The sequence below is a fragment of the Chenopodium album genome, chromosome 7, assembly GCF_948465745.1.
Source record: "Chenopodium album chromosome 7, dcCheAlbu1.1, whole genome shotgun sequence".
NCBI classification, from domain to species: Eukaryota; Viridiplantae; Streptophyta; class Magnoliopsida; order Caryophyllales; family Amaranthaceae; genus Chenopodium; species Chenopodium album.
The window spans coordinates 6311630-6330198 of NC_137840.1; the positions used below are offsets into that span (position 1 = coordinate 6311630).

The following is an 18569-nucleotide window of genomic DNA, read 5'->3' on the forward strand; positions in this document are numbered from 1 at the left end:
TAGCTAGTTAGGTTATGGTTGTATTCGTTGTGGACTCAGTCTCAACGTTCGGGTTGTTAGGGTCATAAGGGACCCTTGGGTGCACCAGACTATAGTCCGAGTTTCTAGCGGCGTCTTTGTCATACTTTTGCCTCATAAGGGCCATTTGCAACTGTAGGGACCGAGAAGAATAGGTGGATGAGAATTGGTACGCACTAGAAATGGACCTACTCCATGAAGGAGACAACTCCTCTCCGTCCACTCTAGACTCCTCAGTCCCAGGCAAACGGTCGGCTTCATGAGGAGAAAAGGACGAAGCCTAGTGTTGAGCCAAGTTTAAGCAAAAAGAAAAACTAAGGCAAATAAAAAGATAAGTAAGAAGAACAGTCGGCCTACCTCTGTACGTGTAGAAAACTCTGGAAATTCTTGAAAGTCTTGGAAGTTGACCGAAAAACTAAAACTTTGATCGGAAATTTTAATCGTACAACGAAGATCTTGAAGATTCAGGGAAGAAGTCACTTTCTCTCTCTAAAAGCTCTAACTTCTCTCTAAAAATCTCAAAGTTACAAAGTGCCAAAATGAGATCAAACCTCTTCTATTTATAGACCAAATTTATGGGGGTAAAATGGTAAATTCACTCTTCTCACCCAATTATTCAAGTAGTTACTTTTTAAAAGAAGTTAACCTAGAATTAAAAAAGGTTAAAAGATGATTATGCTAATTTGGACGGGGAAAGAGACGGACGAGTAACAACACATCCAAAAAGACGGCCACGTCAGCAGAATCTAAAAACTGCTTTCCTGGAAATCCGGGCGTTCAAGCCTTCCTCCAAAAATTCAGACGGCATGTTCCGTCCACCTGATTCTCAGACTTAAATGTCCCTTGGAGGAGTTTTAGGCGGACTGGATATGTCTTTCAGCCCTAGGCGGCCATCCTTTAAATGAGCGGACAAATTCGTCCACCTATCCAGCTACAAGTCCCACCTCCCCATGCTCGTATGTGTTGCGACGAGTAGAGAATCAGAGAAGGCGGCTTGTAGCGTATGAGTCACCCCCTATGAGGGGCAAATGTTTAGGTTAAAAATACCCCTACACGTGGTCCAATCCGTAGTGACACGTGGCCCAATCAAAGGGTGGCATGTGTCCTTGGGAAGATGATGCTTGTCAAGCTCAAGAAGAGTACCTAAAATAAGAGAAAAGGGCCTCCTTACATCAGGAGGCCAAAAATCCCGAGAAAGCCGCAAAACGGCGCTGACCTCTAGACGCATGTCGCTATTTGATTGCATCGCCAATGGAAAAGCTTCATTCTATGGTAATAACCCTAAAAGGGCACAATTCCCCAACCCTTTAAATTCCCCAATCATTTATGATGGGAGGGGTGGATTGTGACATAACATTTAATAGAGCATTACAAGTTCCAACTTCTCTCTACTTTCTCTCTCTTATTTATTTCGTTTTTCGATTACTTACTAGATCGTCGGAGGCGGGACTCCGATGAATCGGAGTTTTGTGGTTTTGCAGGTGTTTGTGTCTCATTGCCGGCGAAGCGTGATCAATGTCCCAAGGGATTCCAAAAAACCCCAAAACAAGTACCGTGCAATATTAAAACAAATGGTATAATTATTTGTTACATTTTTCCATATCTGAATGAAATTTCAATTATATATTCATCACAAAAAAAGTTGAATTTATAATCTATTACTTGTGATCATATGCAATACTTATTATTGATGTGAAAGTTTATTGTTATTTACTTAATCTGATTACCTTTACTTATTCAACTTAATTTCTTATTACTTTCCATTAATTTGTGTCTTTCTCACATTAGCTATCTCAGCAAAGATATTAACAAAAAGGTTAAAAGGGAAAAACATGCTCTTTAAGGAATCGAACTTAGAATCATGTAACAACATGTCAATGTTTGCATATCTATCAATTAATCAAAGCTTTAATCACATAGTTGCCGGTGCTACTAAATAACTTTCAAATATTATATTATGAATTGGTGTGTCATTTTCAGATATGTGCATACCAAACATAGCTAGTTTGTTACTAAAATAATTTTAAGGAAAAATACACTTTAACAATCCCAACTATCGCCGATTTACCTCTAATAATCCTAACTATTGAGTTAGTTTGCGTCAAATAGACCCAGCCGATCAACACCAAGTCAATGAATTGTTTAGGTAACCAATACATGTGTTAGCACGTGATTGGTTTAAAATTAAAAAAAATAAAAAAATAAAAACAATAAAAAAGGAGAAAAAAAAAACTGAAAACCCTAACAGCCACCCCTCCCCTCCCGCCACCACAAAACCCCACGACTAACCACCATCTCGTCGGCAAACGGCCAATTGTCTCTCCTATCCCCCGAAAACAGTCGGCCTGCCACTCCTAACCCCTAGAATCACCCCTAACCGGCCCACTCCAACCCCAAAAACCACCTACTCTCCCTTGAAAACAACCTCCCAACGTTGCAAAACAACCCTCCTCTCTTCCCCAACCCCCAAATTTGGCACCTTGGGCAATTTCGCTGGTGTGGGAGGGCTTTTTACAGCGGTTTTGAGGGTGTAAGAGCGGCACCTAAGGTTTTTTCTTTTTGTTTTGATTTTCCGGCGAAGGGAGAGGTAAGGGAGGAGAGCGGTGTAGCGGCGGGGGATGATCCACTATGTGAGTTTAGGGGTTGGGAGGACTAGCCGGCCATTTTTGGGGGGTTAGGGAGGTGGCCGGCCGATTTTCACGGTGGGAATTCACGGTAGGGGGTTGGTTGGGATTTCACGGTGGAGGTGGCTGGGTTTTGACGGTGGAGATGGCTGGTAAGTTTTTAATTTTTAGTTTTTAGGTTTTTTTTAATTATTTTTAATATTAGGCCAATCACGTGCTGACATGTGGCGTTTAAAAACTAAAAAAAAATAAATTTACCTTTTCAGTAGGTAACCGATTTTTGGGTCTATTAGAGGTAAACTGACCTAATAGTTAGGATTTTAAAAAAATAAACCTTAATTGGGATTATTAGAAGTAAATAATCGACAATAGTTGGGATTATTATAGTGTATTTTTCCTATTTTTAAACAATATTGTTTGGCAATTTTGGGGGTTTTCAGCCATTGTCGACGACCATAAACCATTTTCGACCATTATTACTGCTGTCGGCCTTCAAGTCGACCTCCAATTTATTTATTATTCAATATGCATTCGATTAATTCTATGCCTTTAACAATTATTATATTCCACCACAAAATCCAAATTCATTTGAAACCAAGAGGAAGAACAAGAATACCCATTTACTTCGATTGAAAATGGGTATATATGTTCTCATTCAATAATTGGAGACAATTAATGGAGGAAGAATAAGTCAATAAAACCGCAAAATATGTAACAAATATGTTTTAATTCTGAAACTGATTTAAGTCAAAAATCCATAATACTCTCACGTACACTACAATTATTTTGTTCAATTAAATCGACTAATCTGAGCGATGGATGTAAATTCAAGGTTCTGCAATGATAATGCACCAGCTTCAAGGTTTGTTTTTTCATCTGCCTTGGTCGTTGCTTCACCCTTTCTCTGGAACAATGTTCATTGAGTTGAAGAAATGAACAGATTAGTTTTTTTAAAAAATAAAATAAATTAAAGATATTAAACTACTAGCATTGGAAATGACAAACTATTTGAATTTTAAACATTAGGTTAATTTGAAATTTCATTTCAAATTTAAATGAAATTTGAAAGTAGTGGAATTTAGGACTCATCCTAACTACCAATGAAAAATTGCCATTTTACTCCACATACAATGGTTATATATGTAGCTTTTTCGATGTATTGGATGACCATAGAGAGTAATTAGCACAATAACTTGCAAATCTAGCCTCTTTGTTTTCACCATAAATCTGTAGCACCACGCAAATTGTACATTTTTGGCAAAAACATAGCTTATCTGATGGACTTTTCTTCACATCATCTCTAATAGATGATAATGGGAGTTACGGAGATAATGGTTTGCTCCTCTAAATTACATGTTTTTATAGTGAGAATATTGTCATACTCCACTTCTCATTCTATTTCTCTTATAAGAAGTGCATGCATGCCATGATACCAACTTAAAGTCACACTTAGATTATTTATAAATTAATCAATTAATACTTATTTATTTATTTATTTATTATTAGAAAAAATTGACGGAAATAATCCCAAGTTTGTTCGATTCGTCTAAAATAATCCCAACTTTTAATTATTTTTTTAATTATTCTAAATTTAATATGAATTTGCTTTCAATGGTCCCTACCGGTCATGTAAATTGTTATAACAAGTTATCTGACACTCAACACATTATAAGTCAGAAAAATTAAATAAAAAACCCTTTAAAGTTAAAAAAATTAAAAACGCAAACTCAGCAGCAGCCCTAACCACTGTCGGGAGGCTAATGTCGCCGGCACCCCTCCCCTACTCCGTCCCATTTTCGGCCGCCGTCCTTTTCCCCATCCATTTTCCGGTCCTCCTACCTTTTCTCCCGCCTATGTTCTGGCTCTCCTCCCCTTTCTCTGTCCATTTTATGTCCCTCCTCCCTTTCCCTCGCCCATTTTCCTGCCCTCCTCCCTTTCTCCACCCATTTTTCAGCTCTTTCCCCTTCCCCTCGCCCCATTTTTGATCCCTCTCCCACTCACACGTCCAGTTACAGATCTGGATAGGTGGGTGGTTTGGGATTGGTTTGGGTTGGATGTGGTGGTTTTGGAGTCGAGATGGGGTAGTGGAGGTGGTTTCGTGGTCTGGATGGGGGTGGGGGTGATGGTTCCAGGGTTTGGGGATTCGAGTGTCTGTGGAGATGGTATTATTATTATTTTTTTTTTAAGTTACAACACTTCTTATTTCATATTTACTGATGCAATATATCAATAGTTAATATATTTAATTACTGTCTTCAAAAAAATATATTTCATTACTAACATGTAAAATTTGCAAACAAATTGTTACTCCCTCCATTTTTAATAGTATATTAATGACCAAAATTTTATCTTGATAAGTGTGCCCTTTATAACTGTAAAGAAATAATAATAAAAAAAATAGAGGGAGTATATGGAATCATTGTGGCAAAATTTTTTAGATATATTTTACACATACATGTATAACAAAAAAAAATTACATTGTTAGTGAAATTACGTATGTATAGGATTATATCGTCCAAAATACTTAATTCTTGAATTTTCTCCCTGATAAATTTAATATAAATAACTATTTTATTCCCATGCATTGCATAGAATAAAAATATAATTTTTTTGAGTAAAATAGTTGTCAAAATTTTTAATTCAAAAAAGTGTTATTATAATCTCATTAATTAATTTTGAAAGAAGTATTGTATCTATGTAATCTTAGAACTTAAGAAGAATTGTTCAAAAAAACTTAGGAAGTAAAAATTGAGAAAAAAATAAATGATGATGTCAAAATAATTTTGGCCGAAATTTTTTTCATAAAAAGTTGACATGAGTCTCTTAATGGTGGGCATGTTTTGTTTTTAGTAATAGTTAATAGATTTGTTAATAGTTTCTAGCTAGATTTACCAATTCAATATAATGTATATTCTTACCTCATATTTCATTTATATCATTCTATACACTCTACTATGGTCTATGGATTTTTCAAGTCAACTTTTTTTTAAAAAATAATATTTAGAGTTTTGGTTTGATTTCTTTTGTTTTTTTTCTTCTTTACCTCTAACTAATTTTGCTTTGGTAGAATCAGATGTATATCATTCGTCCAAATACAATGATACATGTACCATTCTTCTTTAGGATGTTAGAAAAATTAAATAATTACATTAACAAAAAAAAAAAAAAAAAAAAAAAAAAAGCCCCACAAATTAATCGATGTTCCAATCCATGACCTCAACCTACTTAAATAGAGTGGAGAGATGTAGAACAGATGAGAAAGAAGGCAACCTTGATAAAATTTTGTTTGATTTGATCAACTACACTGTATCAAGAACCAGTATGACAAGAATATCTGAACCAGTTTGAATTTACGCGAGTAGGCCCTTCAAATCATACATAGTATCTCTTCTTCCCACTGAAATACCACTTACACCAACTACATAAGAAAGTTCCCATCCACAAATTCAATTCATAGCACATTGGTGCCTTTGTTCATCACCTTGCATTGATTTGTGCACACAAATTTACTTGTATACTTCCTATATTTATTTATTTATTTATTATACCTTTCTATTTTCACGCTTGCTAACGCATGTTTTTAACACTTTTTTTTTTTTTTGAGAAAACATGTTTTTAAGACTTAATAAGTTAAATTATCAGCTTTGTAAAATTATAAAAAGTGGATATTAATAAAATATACATATAGATGACTCAAATAAGATTCCACATGACTATATTTTATTAAATTTATAAATCACAATAGCGAGTCAAAGTGTAATTCGTGAATAGTGTAAAAGTCAAACAGTATCAACTAAAAAAACGGAGGAAGTATTTTATATAATATGCTTTGCATAAAATACTATTGCAGCAATATAAGTAAAGATTTAGTGTATATCTAATTACTCAATTTACTTGAATCCTATCTTAATGAATAATCTTATCTTCATTAGCACATTCAACCACTAGCATTACTCACCATGTATATACTGCTCCAAGATAAGTATATAATGGCGCACTTTATGCTATTACTAGTATTGGTGCTGTTTACGCATGCGCACTTTTTGTATATGGCATGATCAGATCATCATGAATTCTTTTACTGCATCAGTGCAACTCGATCTACACTATATATATGATGCATTAGGTGCATGAGATGAGTGCAAACATATTTCCTTAAGAAATTAAACGTTGTTTGTAAGAAAATGATCATGAATATATCTCTTTCCTTCTTGATTTTCTACTTTGTGTTCTTCTTCTCTTTACATTACAAAGAAATTGATGCTACTACTGTGCCGCCTCAGAATGGCAACGTTTATATTGTGTACATGGGGTCTAACAAGAATAGCCATGATATGCTTTTTAGCTCTTTGTTAAGAAGGTATGCTCTCTACTCCATCTGTTTTGTAATAATCGTAATAGTTTGACTTTTGCACTACTCATATGCTTCTTTTGACTATATTTTTTTTTTTTACCAATTTATATATAAAAAACATATGTTGCCATGTAAAATAGTTTTAGATTGGTCTTTTTATATATTTTCATTATATTAAACCTTTATACTTTTTAATAGTATATAATAAACAAATATTAATGATCAAAGTTGTGCATTGGCACATGTGTCAGTACTGTGTTGCGATTATTATGAAACAAAGGGAGTATTATTAACCGCATTAGATCAGTTACATACTGTCATACTGTACATAGCCTTATTCATGAGATCAATTTTGCTGTACTTAAAATTGATGGATTTAATTATGTGAAATTCTTGTTGTAGGAATAAGAAAGCGTTAGTACACAGCTACAAGAATGGGTTTTCAGGATTTGCTGCACGGTTATCAGACTCAGAGGCAAGTCAAATGAGGAAACAACCTGGAGTTGTTTCAGTGTTTCCTGATCCTGTGCTTCAACTTCATACAACGCGTTCATGGGATTTCTTAGAGTACGAAACTTCTGTATTAATTGACTCCCAACCACGCTTTAATGCAGTTCCAGTGTCCGCCTCTAAAGGATCAGATACAATTATTGGGATTTTAGATACAGGTAAATTTCTTTTATTTTCATCCTAAGTACTAACTACTAAGCTAAGGTAGTTGTATTATATAATGCATTCTGTATTGAAATCTGCTAGTGATTTCCATTTTCTTACATTCTGATAATTTTTTATAAAAACAAGCATAGGTATCTGGCCAGAATCTGAGAGCTTTAGCGACGAAGGCATGGATCCAATTCCATCAAGATGGAAAGGGAAGTGTATGGTGGGACAAAACTTCACTACTTCAGACTGTAACAAGTATGTTTGGAACTATAAATACATATATTTCCCAGCATATTATATAAGTCAGATATAATAAAGTTTCTTCAAGAACATTATTACAGCATGTATTTGTAATCTTTAGTAATCACAAGGTGTATCATATATGTAGAAAATTGATAGGAGCAAGATACTATAAAGATGAAGACAGTGAATCACAAATGCAGTCCCCTAGAGATGAATTAGGCCACGGCACACATGTATCATCAACAGCAGCAGGTGTGTCAGTAGCAAACGCTTCTTACTATGGCTTGGCTAATGGTGCAGCAAAGGGTGGATCTCCAACATCCCACATAGCTATGTACCGTGTGTGCTTCCCTGATGGATGCCCTGGATCTGCTATCTTGGCTGCTTTTGATGATGCAATAGCAGATGGTGTTGACATGCTGTCCTTATCACTTGGAGCATCATCTTCATTTGCACCTGATTTCTCCACTGATCCTATCGCTATAGGTGCATTCCATGCAGTCCAAAAGGGGATCACCGTGCTCTGCTCTGCAGGGAATGACGGCCCTTCTCCTCAATCCGTTGTCAACGTGGCTCCTTGGATCATAACTGTTGCTGCTACTACTATAGATCGTGACCTCGAGTCTGATATTGTCTTAGGCAACAACAAAGTGATCAAGGTATTATCATTAGCTTAGTTTGTAGTATAATCTTTTCCTCCTATAACTCATAAACTGTGCAAAAATGACTCCTTGGTTCAAATTTCAGGGTGAATCTATTAACTTCTCTGAGCTTGAAGAGTCTCCAAAATACCCACTGATATCTGGCAGTTCGGCGAAGACTAAGTCTGCAACTGAAGTTGACGCAAGGTAGAATTTCCCTTTTGATTTTTCTTTTTCGGAAGTATCTGTATTGGTGTCATTCAGCATACTAATATTTATGTATTATTCCCAGGAATTGCTACCCAAACTCAATTGATGCAGAGATGATAAAAGGAAAAATAGTGCTTTGTCAGCATGCAGACACCAGTATATATAGCCCCAGAATGAAACTAACAGCAGTCAAGAAGAGTGGCGGTGTAGGAATTATAATAGTTAATGATAAAACGCGGTTGGTTGCCGGTAATTCAGGAACCTTCCCAATGACTGTCATTACCTCAAAGGATAGTGCAGAGATCCTGGCATACATCAACTCGACTGAGTAAGATACTAAGATGTACAAGTATATTTCTTTTTTTCATACGTTGTATTATATGAGCTAATTGTATAAAAACTTTGTTGAAGAAATTCGGTTGCAACAATCTTAGCTACAAAAACAATCCCAGCATTTAAGCCAGCACCAACAGTTGCCTATTTCTCAGCAAGAGGTCCTGCAGCAGGCCTTAAAAACCTTCTCAAGGTAAGACCGGCCATCTTTTGTTTGGTTGAAGAACGAACATTTTTTGTTTTACTTGTAACTAACTAAAATTTTATCCCAAACATTATGCAGCCTGATATTGCAGCTCCAGGAGTAAATATCCTAGCAGCATGGTTTGCTAATGACAAATCAAAAGAGACCACGCCTGAAGGCAGAGAGTCTCCTCGATTCAACCTGCTATCTGGAACTTCTATGGCTTGCCCTCATGTTGCAGGCATTGCTGCCAACATTAAATCCCAGAATCCCTCCTGGAGTCCTGCTGCTGTAAGGTCTGCTATAATCACAACTGGTAAGTGATCAAAGCATCAAAACTTTATACTTCCTGCAAATGATCTGAAGTTCGTTACCATAAATAGTCTTGCATATATCCTAATTGCTAATACTTGATAAAAAAATAACTTATTTTTTTCCATTTTCATACTAAATGTGGACTAATCTGCAAAGCTCATTCTGAAATCTGATTTTTATTGCAACTAAGCACAGCTTGTGGAGACAGAACTTAAAATGACAAGAAGCGATTAAAAATGTTTTGAGTATACTTACTGAAGGATTTACCTTATTGACAGCAATTCAAATCAACAATTTAAAAGAGCCAATAACCACACAAACAGGAGAAAACGCCACACCATATGATTATGGGGCAGGGGAGGTAAGCCCGACAGGAGGAATACAACCAGGACTGGTGTATGACACCGACCCAGCAGACTACTTGCAGTTTCTGTGTTATTATGGATATGATATCTCTGCTATAAAGCTTATTGCAACTGAACTTCCTAGTGGTTTTGCTTGTCCTAAGAATTCAAGCAAGGACATGATATCAAACATGAACTATCCATCAATAGCTATATCCATAAACTCTACGACAGAACCTGTTACAGTTAAGAGGACTGTCACTAATGTTGGTACTGATGAAGCCACAACCTATACAGTAACTATAGATAAACCTGCAGGGCTGGAGGTAAATGTAAGTCCAAATGAACTAAAATTTACAGCAGATGCCAAAAAGTTGAACTATGAGGTCACATTCTCTCCCTCTTCTTCTGCTAAAGATCTGTTTGGAGCAATCACATGGACAAACAAGAAGTATAAAGTGAGAAGTCCATTTGTTGTAAACCGAAGTGGAGTTTGATATCGGTTTTAGTACATAGATATCTCATGGTATGATAGAATATCATGCCTGATAACCCTAGTGTTACATTATCCATCTACATAACAAGACAAGAAGCTTTACCCTGGAAATCAGAGAGAAATTGTATCAAAGTGATTAGGACATCAAGAATTTGAAACATTCTAAATGAACAGCTACTTTCTGTTTCAACATAATAAATAAATCCTTGTAAAGTTTCTTCGTCGATATATAATGTCAGTAATAAGACCAGCTAATACTTCGAAAATTACAAGATTCACAGCAAATTAATACTTCTGTAGTGTGGATGGTACACAATAAAATAAAACTTAGCCAAAATTATTGATCAAAGCCATCGGTCAAAGTTCAAAAAATCAAATTAGACTACAATACTTTAAAAGTGGCCTATAATTTAAATTAGACTACAATACTTTAAAAGTGGCCTATAATTTAGGAATAGCGGGAGTAACTCTTTTATTGCCAAATTGAGGGCTATTATTAATGAGGCTCAAATCAAAATGGAGTGCTCTTACATGTAGGAATCCCATACTACTCTATGAAAAACTTGAAATTATACAGATTAAATTGCGTGAGAATACAGGACAAATAACAATAATTCGGAGTTACTCATGTAGTCATGTGTAAGAATAATAGAAGTTTAAAATCACTCATTCGAGTGGCCAGCATAATAGTATTTTCCTTAAATAATGAAATGAAAGTTACTAATAATTTGTCATGTTGTGGGTTGTGCAATTATAATATCTGAAACACTGATAAACAAAATTGCAGAACACCTTCAGCTGTTTAATTATGATTAATAATAAGAGCAGCTTTTACAATATAATACAGGCATACAAGTAATATTTTGAATTCTATTAACAACATGTTTCATGTAGTAACATTAAAATCTATGATACCTAGCAAGTTTTTTCCTGTCAACAGTGGAACCCAAGCTCGAGAGCAGGACTGACCATATAAGCTACAAAAATGACTTGGTGATTTTTGAATAACAAGCTAAAAATCAAATTATCATTGTAATCTTCATATGTTGATTTACTAGCTAAGCTAAGAATTGAAACATTTGAATTTGAGTTGGTACAAGCCAAGCCGAGCTGGGTTAGCTTGGTTCAGCTAATAATCATCCTAGTATCATGTTATCATCTAAATATTTCTAAAATGTAGTTTCCAACTTATGTGAGCATCTTCTGTTACACTCCTGAAACTATCAGTATGACTCTACCTTGATATAAAAACACACATACTAATTTCAAACAAGGTCTCCATCGACTTAGCATGTTGCTTTTGTCTGTTACTTTCATTTATGTACGCATACTTACAAATTTCTTATACAAAATTACTTCTATAAGTTACTATAGCAAAAATATACAATAAAAATTACTATATCATCAAATTTTATCTTATCCTCCCATCAGTCCACCAACACTACCCATGTTTTCACCATGTATATATAGCATGAAGGAAAGTATAATGTCACAATCGAGGTTTATACAGAGAGTACAAATTTCTCTTACGTTATTCCTTGTATAAGCTATTATAGCAGAAATATACAATACGATTTACTATATCTTCAAATTTTACCTTAATGAATTTCTTATCACCACCACAACCCATGTTCACCGTGTATATATGGCATGAAGGTTAGTATAATGTCACAATCTAGATTCATACTGAGAAGCAGGTTGTATTATACTGTTTACGCGTCTGCTCTTCTTATATGTGGTATATTACGTGCATTACCTTACTGCCACTAAACACTATAAATAAGCTGCTTTACCTGCATTGAAGGAGTGCAAATATAATATACTAAAAAACATAGTCAATCATGAAAACCTGTTATTTCATCCTGTTTTACTACTTTGTTCTCTTCATTTTGTCACATTACGGAACCAGTGAGGCTAAGACAGCATTATCAAATGACAATGTTTATATCGTGTACATGGGAGCTAACAAGAATAGCTATGATACACTTCTTAGCTCATTGATAAGCAGGTGTGTAATCTACTGTTAATTTTATTCATTTATGTGATTAATTTTTACTGTTAAATTGTTCTTTTTGTGTTGCAGGAACCAGAGTTCATTAATACATACCTACAAGCACGGGTTCTCAGGATTTGCTGCACGATTATCAGAGTCAGAAGCACTTCAACTGTCCAAACAACCTGGAGTAGTGTCAGTGTTTCCAGATCCCCTGCTACAACTCCATACAACGCGTTCATGGGATTTCTTACAGTACGGAACTTCCCCAAGGATTGCCTCCCAATCATCACACTCTAATGCTGCAGTGTCACCCACTGAAGGATCAGATACTATTATTGGTTTTTTAGATTCAGGTGAATTTTCAATTAAAAGACTAAGATTAATTTGTCAAACGATACATGATAGAGTACATAATCCAATTAAATTACTCTGTAGGTATCTGGCCAGAATCCGAGAGCTTTAGTGACAAAGGCTTGGGCCCAATACCGCGGAGATGGAGAGGGATTTGTATGGAGGGAAAAAACTTCAGTTCATCAAATTGTAACAAGTATATTTAGTAGTAAAATAAATATATACCTGATTTGTCTGTTTTTCCTTAGCTTGCCTTATGTAATGACACATTTTCCTTGTACTTCTCATTAATCTTTTCATTACTTTTTCAGAAAAATAATCGGAGCAAGACACTACAGCAAATCGATAATGGCCTCACCTAGAGATGATTTTGGCCATGGCACACATGTAGCATCAACTGCAGCAGGTGCTCCTGTAGCCAATGCTTCATATTACGGATTAGCTAATGGGACAGCAAGGGGAGGATCCCCTACATCACGCATAGCTTCGTATCGTGTGTGCTCCAATGAGGAGGGATGCCCTGGATCTGCTATCTTGGCTGCGTTTGATGATGCTATAGCAGATGGTGTTGATATGCTGTCCTTATCCCTTGGAACTGGATCTTCATTTGAAAATGATTTCGCCACTGATGCTATAGCTATTGGTGCATTCCATGCAGTACAAAAAGGGATCACTGTGGTCTGCTCTGCAGGGAATGGCGGCCCTTCTCCTCAATCTGTTGTAAATGTTGCTCCTTGGATCTTTACTGTTGCTGCTACTACCATTGACCGTGACTTTGAGTCTGATGTCATCTTAGGCAACAACACAAGAATTAAGGTAACACATTATCTAGCGACTTAAACTACATAAAATCAAGATATATATAATGCACCTGTCCTAGTATATGATTTTCTGAAACCAAGTGTTTGATTTCATATTTTTGATGGATGTCAATTCATTATTTCATCGTCATAAGATTGTACAAAAAATTTGTACCATAAGGTAAATCAAAGTTATACAGATTTCTGTCTACTTTAATTTTACAGGGTGGATCCATTAACTTCTCAAAGCTTATAAAGTCTCCAGTATACCCACTAATATCTGGAGGATCAGCCAAGAATAAGTCAGCAAGTGAATATGAAGCAAGGTAAATTCTGTTGTTGTTGTACCTTCCAACAGTATTGTTCTATATTTCTTATTTAATAGTCGCTATTCATCTTTTTGTACTGATAGATTTTTTTTTTTTTTTTTTCCAGGAATTGCTACCCAGACGCAATTGATGCAGAGAAGATCAGAGGAAAAATTGTCCTTTGTCAGCAAGCAGACAACAGTGATTATGATATGTATTGGAAGCAAAAGAAAGTTAATGAAAGTGGTGCAGTAGGGTTGATAATTGTCAGTGATCTAATGCGATTATTTGCAATTAAAACGGGTGACTTCCCAATGACTATGATCACATCAAAGGATAGCAACCAAATTCTTGCATACATTAATGCGACCAAGTAAGATAACTAATTAACTCTCTTCCCTAACTCAAATATGCTAGAGTGATCATGTTCAGTACTGTTTATTACATTACATGCTAATTTGATGACATTTTTGTTCAAGAAATCCTGTTGCTACAATCTTACCGACAAAAACTGTCCAAGGATTTAAGCCAGCACCAACAGTTGCCTTTTTCTCATCCAGAGGTCCTTCATCAACCACATTAAACATTCTCAAGGTAAGGTCCCTTTTTCTGTTTCTGCTTATAAAACATGCTAACAGATTTGTTAGATATATTCACCGTTTCTTTTGGCAGCCTGATATTGCTGCACCAGGAGTAAATATCCTTGCAGCGTGGAAAGGTAATGACACATTAGATGAAACCACACCTGAGGGAAGAGAACCTTCTCTATTCAACGTGATTTCTGGAACCTCTATGGCATGTCCGCATGTTACAGGCATTGCAGCGAACATCAAAGCTCAGAATCCTGCTTGGACTCCTGCTGCTATAAGATCTGCTATCATGACCACTGGTAAGTGAACTAAGCATGAAACAATTGAACAAAGATTATTTCATTTTCTTTAAAATATAGGCAGCGAATATATAAAAGTTAATTAACAAACCACGGTCTAAATTGAAGTTCAGAGCAGACAGAAAAGTTTATCTGAATCATGAATTTTTAAGCTGTGTTATGTGCACAATCAGACATTTTTATTTTGACCATGTAAACATGCTTTTTTCTTCTTTCTTGTTAGTGGAAACTATATACTTACAAAGTGATTACTTCATTGGCAGCAACTCAAACCAACAACATAAATAGGCCCATTACCACACAATCGTTTGATGAGGCAACCACACCATACGATCTTGGAGCAGGGGAGGTGAACCCGATTGGGGGATTACATCCAGGATTAATTTATGACATCGAGCCAGCTGAATACCTGAATTTTTTGTGTTATTATGGATACAATATGTCAACCATAAAGCTTATCGCAGGTGACCTTCCAAGTGGATTTTCTTGTCCCGTATCTTCAAACACTGACATGATATCAAACATCAACTACCCATCGATAGCTATATCCATGATTGACACAATAGGTCCTATTATAGTGAATAGGACTGTCACAAATGTTGATACTGATGATGATCCAGTCTATAATGTAACAGTTGAAACACCTACAGGACTTGAGATAGATGTGAGTCCTACTGAACTAAGATTTACAGCAGCTACCAAGAAGTTGGAATACATGGTTACATTTTCCACTTCTGATTCTTCTGTTAAGGGAGATTTGTTCGGGGCAATCACATGGAGAAGCAACAAATTCATAGTGAGAAGTCCATTTGTTGTAAGCCGGAGTGGAGCTTAATTTATGCTATATTTGTATTAATCTCACAGTTGGCGTAATATTTCTATTGTAATGATGAAATAACTATCTTGTATGAAAGTTTGCAGTATATCAACCTTCTATAAAACAAGAAATATTGACATAGCACCCTTCTACTTCTATCTTAGTAATGAAAATACACAAGTTCCCAACTCTCAACTAGAAGAAGGTAAGATAACACAAACGATCTATACTCTCAGTCTCAGCCTACAATGACTATCAAATTAGAATACAAGTCCAGAGCACAAAGCCACAAAGTTACGGTCATAGTATGTTGAAAGCCAAATAGCTCAGACCTTTTTTCTGAATGACATGCAGAGTAGTGAGTACAGGCTTATAGCTTACTCGTAATCCAAGTCGACTATCCTCCTCCTAAGCTCCTCCCCTAATGCAGTTCAAAAAACAAATCCTAGATCAGCTACCAACTCAACTACGCCTCAATCTCATGCAATTGTCCATAGTGACAAAAGCATAACATTAGCTAGTCCTTCCATCAAAACAGACCCCTTATATGTTAACATTTATGCAGACCTAACATACAAACAGGGCATACAATCCTCAAGAAAGAAATTAGCCATGAAAATTGCTTCATTTCACTACTCGAAGGCCCACAACGTACATATACCTTCTTAATTCTGCTACATCCTCAGGCATACTTATCACGTCTACTGCCTTTCCTTTTATCATATCCGCAACAATTTTAAATTGCAGGTTATACACATTCGAGCTACAACACTACAGCAGTAAACATAGTTTGTGCTACAGCACTACAACACTACAGCATTAAGCAAACAAATGCAGCAGGTAATTAAGCTAGTCAGAAAACACAGTTTGGGACTGGTAAATGAAGTTGTTCTAACAGTTTCATCCATTGCAAATTCAGATTACTTGAAAGCCCGTTTGTTCTCCTCGCGAAGTTTTTCCTCTTCTTCGGGTGTGTAATCGTTCTTGATGTTGAATTCCTTCCTTATCTCCTCAGGTGTCATATCCTTGATCATATCAGCAATACGGCGACTAGTTAAATTCAGCAAACTCTTGATCTCCATGTAATTAGCAGCCTGCATTCACCACATACACATTATTATTTTATAAATCGATCATGAAAACGAATATCAATCGATCACGTATATGTATAGTTAACTAACACATTACATTATTCACAAACAACTCATACATCTCTTTAGCACAAAAGTTGGACTCAATATCATATGTCGATCATCATAAAAAATAATTTAATATTATACAGTAACATCAAAATTAAAATTCAATTACATCATAAAATCATATTTCCACATACATTTGATTCTACGATAAAATAATCTCTATATTCTGAACACCTTGATTTTATTTATTTTGTTTATTTTTTTTAAACAACCTTGATATTTAATTATAAAGATCGCTAAGAAGATAAACTCTAATAATGCACTCAAATTTGCTTTTGTCATCATGTAAAACACCTAATCTTAAATATCAGATTTAATCATAAAATTTAGCCGAATATTTCTAATAACTTGAATATTAATTTAAGCCACCAAAAAAAAAAAAAATTACAACGAAACAAGGAATTATTAATATACTTCAGAACTCTAGTCATCACAAAATAATTAAATCCAAGTTAACACTAAATTAAACTCTAAAACAATTAGAATAATTAATCAAAATATTAGACTAAACAATCATAAATCACAAGTTCAGAACCCTAAATCTTACACAACAAAATAATCAATCAAGAAATTAGCCCTAAACAAAATCAAACGAAAGAAATTGAAATAACGACATGAATAACAAATGAACCAAAATGAAGAAAATAGATGAAAGAAAATTAATACTCACAAGAATGAGATCAAAGAGAATGTCCTGGTCAAGTTTGAGGAAGTCTGCATCCCATTGCTTGAGTACATCATCATTCTCTTCCTCAACATGTTTGTTGCAGTAGTCGATGATCTTCAACAGAATTGTTGAGCTCACATTTTTCACCAGAATTGGATCGTTGCTTTCGCCGATTGCTTTGATCATGTTCTTGACGGTTTCAGACAGCATTGCTGCGTTTTCGGAGATCTCGAAAAGCTTTTTTTCAGAACTCTGGAGGATTATCTTCCTGGAAGAAGCCATTGCAGTTGAAGAAGGAGGTGTTTGGAAAGTAGAGAAAATTGAGAAGAAATGAGTATTGGAGTATGAGAGAAAATGATGGATGATAAGACTAGGAAAGACTAGAGCTATATTTATAGAAATTTTGGGAGAATTGCTGCACAAGCAACCATGTACTTCCACGGTTTTAAAAGAGTGCGGTAAATCGTGTAATAATTTGATTTCTACTACTGTAATTAATTATAAATGGCTACACGAATTTGATAACCATTTTCTAACTATTAACACCCATAAAATTTTAGGGTACGGAGTACTAGTTAGCCACAGAGGTAGCGTTTAGGTAGTTTTTCTCAGGAATGAGAACCGATCACAAGATCTCTTGGAATCGGGAGGAAAGCTCTAACCACTTGAGCTATCCCTCACTCTCTTTTGCCAAACACTCATATTATTAATTGTTACCTTGACAGCTAATCTCTACCCACTACTTATTGACCGCTAGTCGCTACCTTAACAACTACCATATCCGCTACTCGACCGCTAAAAGCTACCCGCTAACGCTACTTTTGTCAAACATGACCTAAGACTTTAGTAATTAATGTTAAAAACGTAAACTAACTTTTATATGCGTTCAGTTGATTTTTAAAAAATCATTGTACCAATCCCGTAGTAAAATTACAGTATATGAGATTTATGTTTATTAGAATTATTACTCCCTCAATGCCTAGTTTCCATTTTTTACGGGAATTAAGGAATTTAGAGATTCATTGAAACTCATGATTGGAAAGTACAAATATGCATATGAGGTTAGAGAGAGATAAAGAAAGAAAAAGTAGTTGGTACAGAGTAATTATTAAACAGA

The 18569-nt window shown here is 35.4% G+C and overlaps 3 protein-coding genes across 3 annotated transcripts; 2 read left to right on the forward strand and 1 right to left on the reverse strand.

The window, feature by feature from the left end:
- Positions 1-6826: 6826 nt before the first annotated feature.
- On the forward strand, positions 6827-10618 carry LOC145640849 (CO(2)-response secreted protease-like). The gene is made up of 9 exons (XM_081692083.1): positions 6827-7002; positions 7399-7664; positions 7803-7914; positions 8048-8561; positions 8650-8750; positions 8836-9081; positions 9165-9279; positions 9370-9586; positions 9864-10618. The coding sequence occupies exons 1-9, from the start codon at positions 6827-6829 to the stop codon at positions 10424-10426; spliced, it is 2310 nt and encodes a 769-aa protein (XP_081548209.1). The 3' UTR covers positions 10427-10618.
- A 1648-nt stretch (positions 10619-12266) lies between these two features.
- LOC145639934 (CO(2)-response secreted protease-like) lies at positions 12267-15604 on the forward strand. The gene is made up of 9 exons (XM_081691253.1): positions 12267-12433; positions 12509-12774; positions 12857-12968; positions 13084-13588; positions 13798-13898; positions 14008-14253; positions 14360-14474; positions 14553-14769; positions 15033-15604. The coding sequence occupies exons 1-9, from the start codon at positions 12267-12269 to the stop codon at positions 15602-15604; spliced, it is 2301 nt and encodes a 766-aa protein (XP_081547379.1).
- Positions 15605-16180: 576 nt separating this feature from the next.
- On the reverse strand, positions 16181-17825 carry LOC145640851 (SKP1-like protein 1A). Its single transcript, XM_081692087.1, has 2 exons — positions 17456-17825; positions 16181-16680 (listed from the first exon to the last, which is right to left on the reverse strand). Exons 1-2 carry the CDS (start codon positions 17732-17734, stop codon positions 16507-16509), a joined length of 453 nt encoding a protein of 150 aa, XP_081548213.1. The 5' UTR covers positions 17735-17825; the 3' UTR covers positions 16181-16506.
- Positions 17826-18569: the final 744 nt, after the last annotated feature.

Excerpts from the sequence above, each read along its gene's own strand:
- LOC145639934 (XM_081691253.1), top strand. The coding sequence starts at position 12,267 with ATGAAAACCTGTTATTTCATCCTGTTTTACTACTTTGTTCTCTTCATT. Across the intron at positions 13,899-14,007 it reads GCAAGTGAATATGAAGCAAG|GAATTGCTACCCAGACGCAA; the intron begins GTAAATTCTGTT and ends TTTTTTTTCCAG. Across the intron at positions 14,770-15,032 it reads ATCTGCTATCATGACCACTG|CAACTCAAACCAACAACATA; the intron begins GTAAGTGAACTA and ends CTTCATTGGCAG.
- LOC145640849 (XM_081692083.1), top strand. The coding sequence starts at position 6,827 with ATGATCATGAATATATCTCTTTCCTTCTTGATTTTCTACTTTGTGTTC. Across the intron at positions 9,082-9,164 it reads GCATACATCAACTCGACTGA|AAATTCGGTTGCAACAATCT; the intron begins GTAAGATACTAA and ends ACTTTGTTGAAG. Across the intron at positions 9,280-9,369 it reads GCCTTAAAAACCTTCTCAAG|CCTGATATTGCAGCTCCAGG; the intron begins GTAAGACCGGCC and ends AACATTATGCAG.
- LOC145640851 (XM_081692087.1), bottom strand. The coding sequence starts at position 17,734 with ATGGCTTCTTCCAGGAAGATAATCCTCCAGAGTTCTGAAAAAAAGCTT. Across the intron at positions 16,681-17,455 it reads TTCTCTTTGATCTCATTCTT|GCTGCTAATTACATGGAGAT; the intron begins GTGAGTATTAAT and ends TGGTGAATGCAG.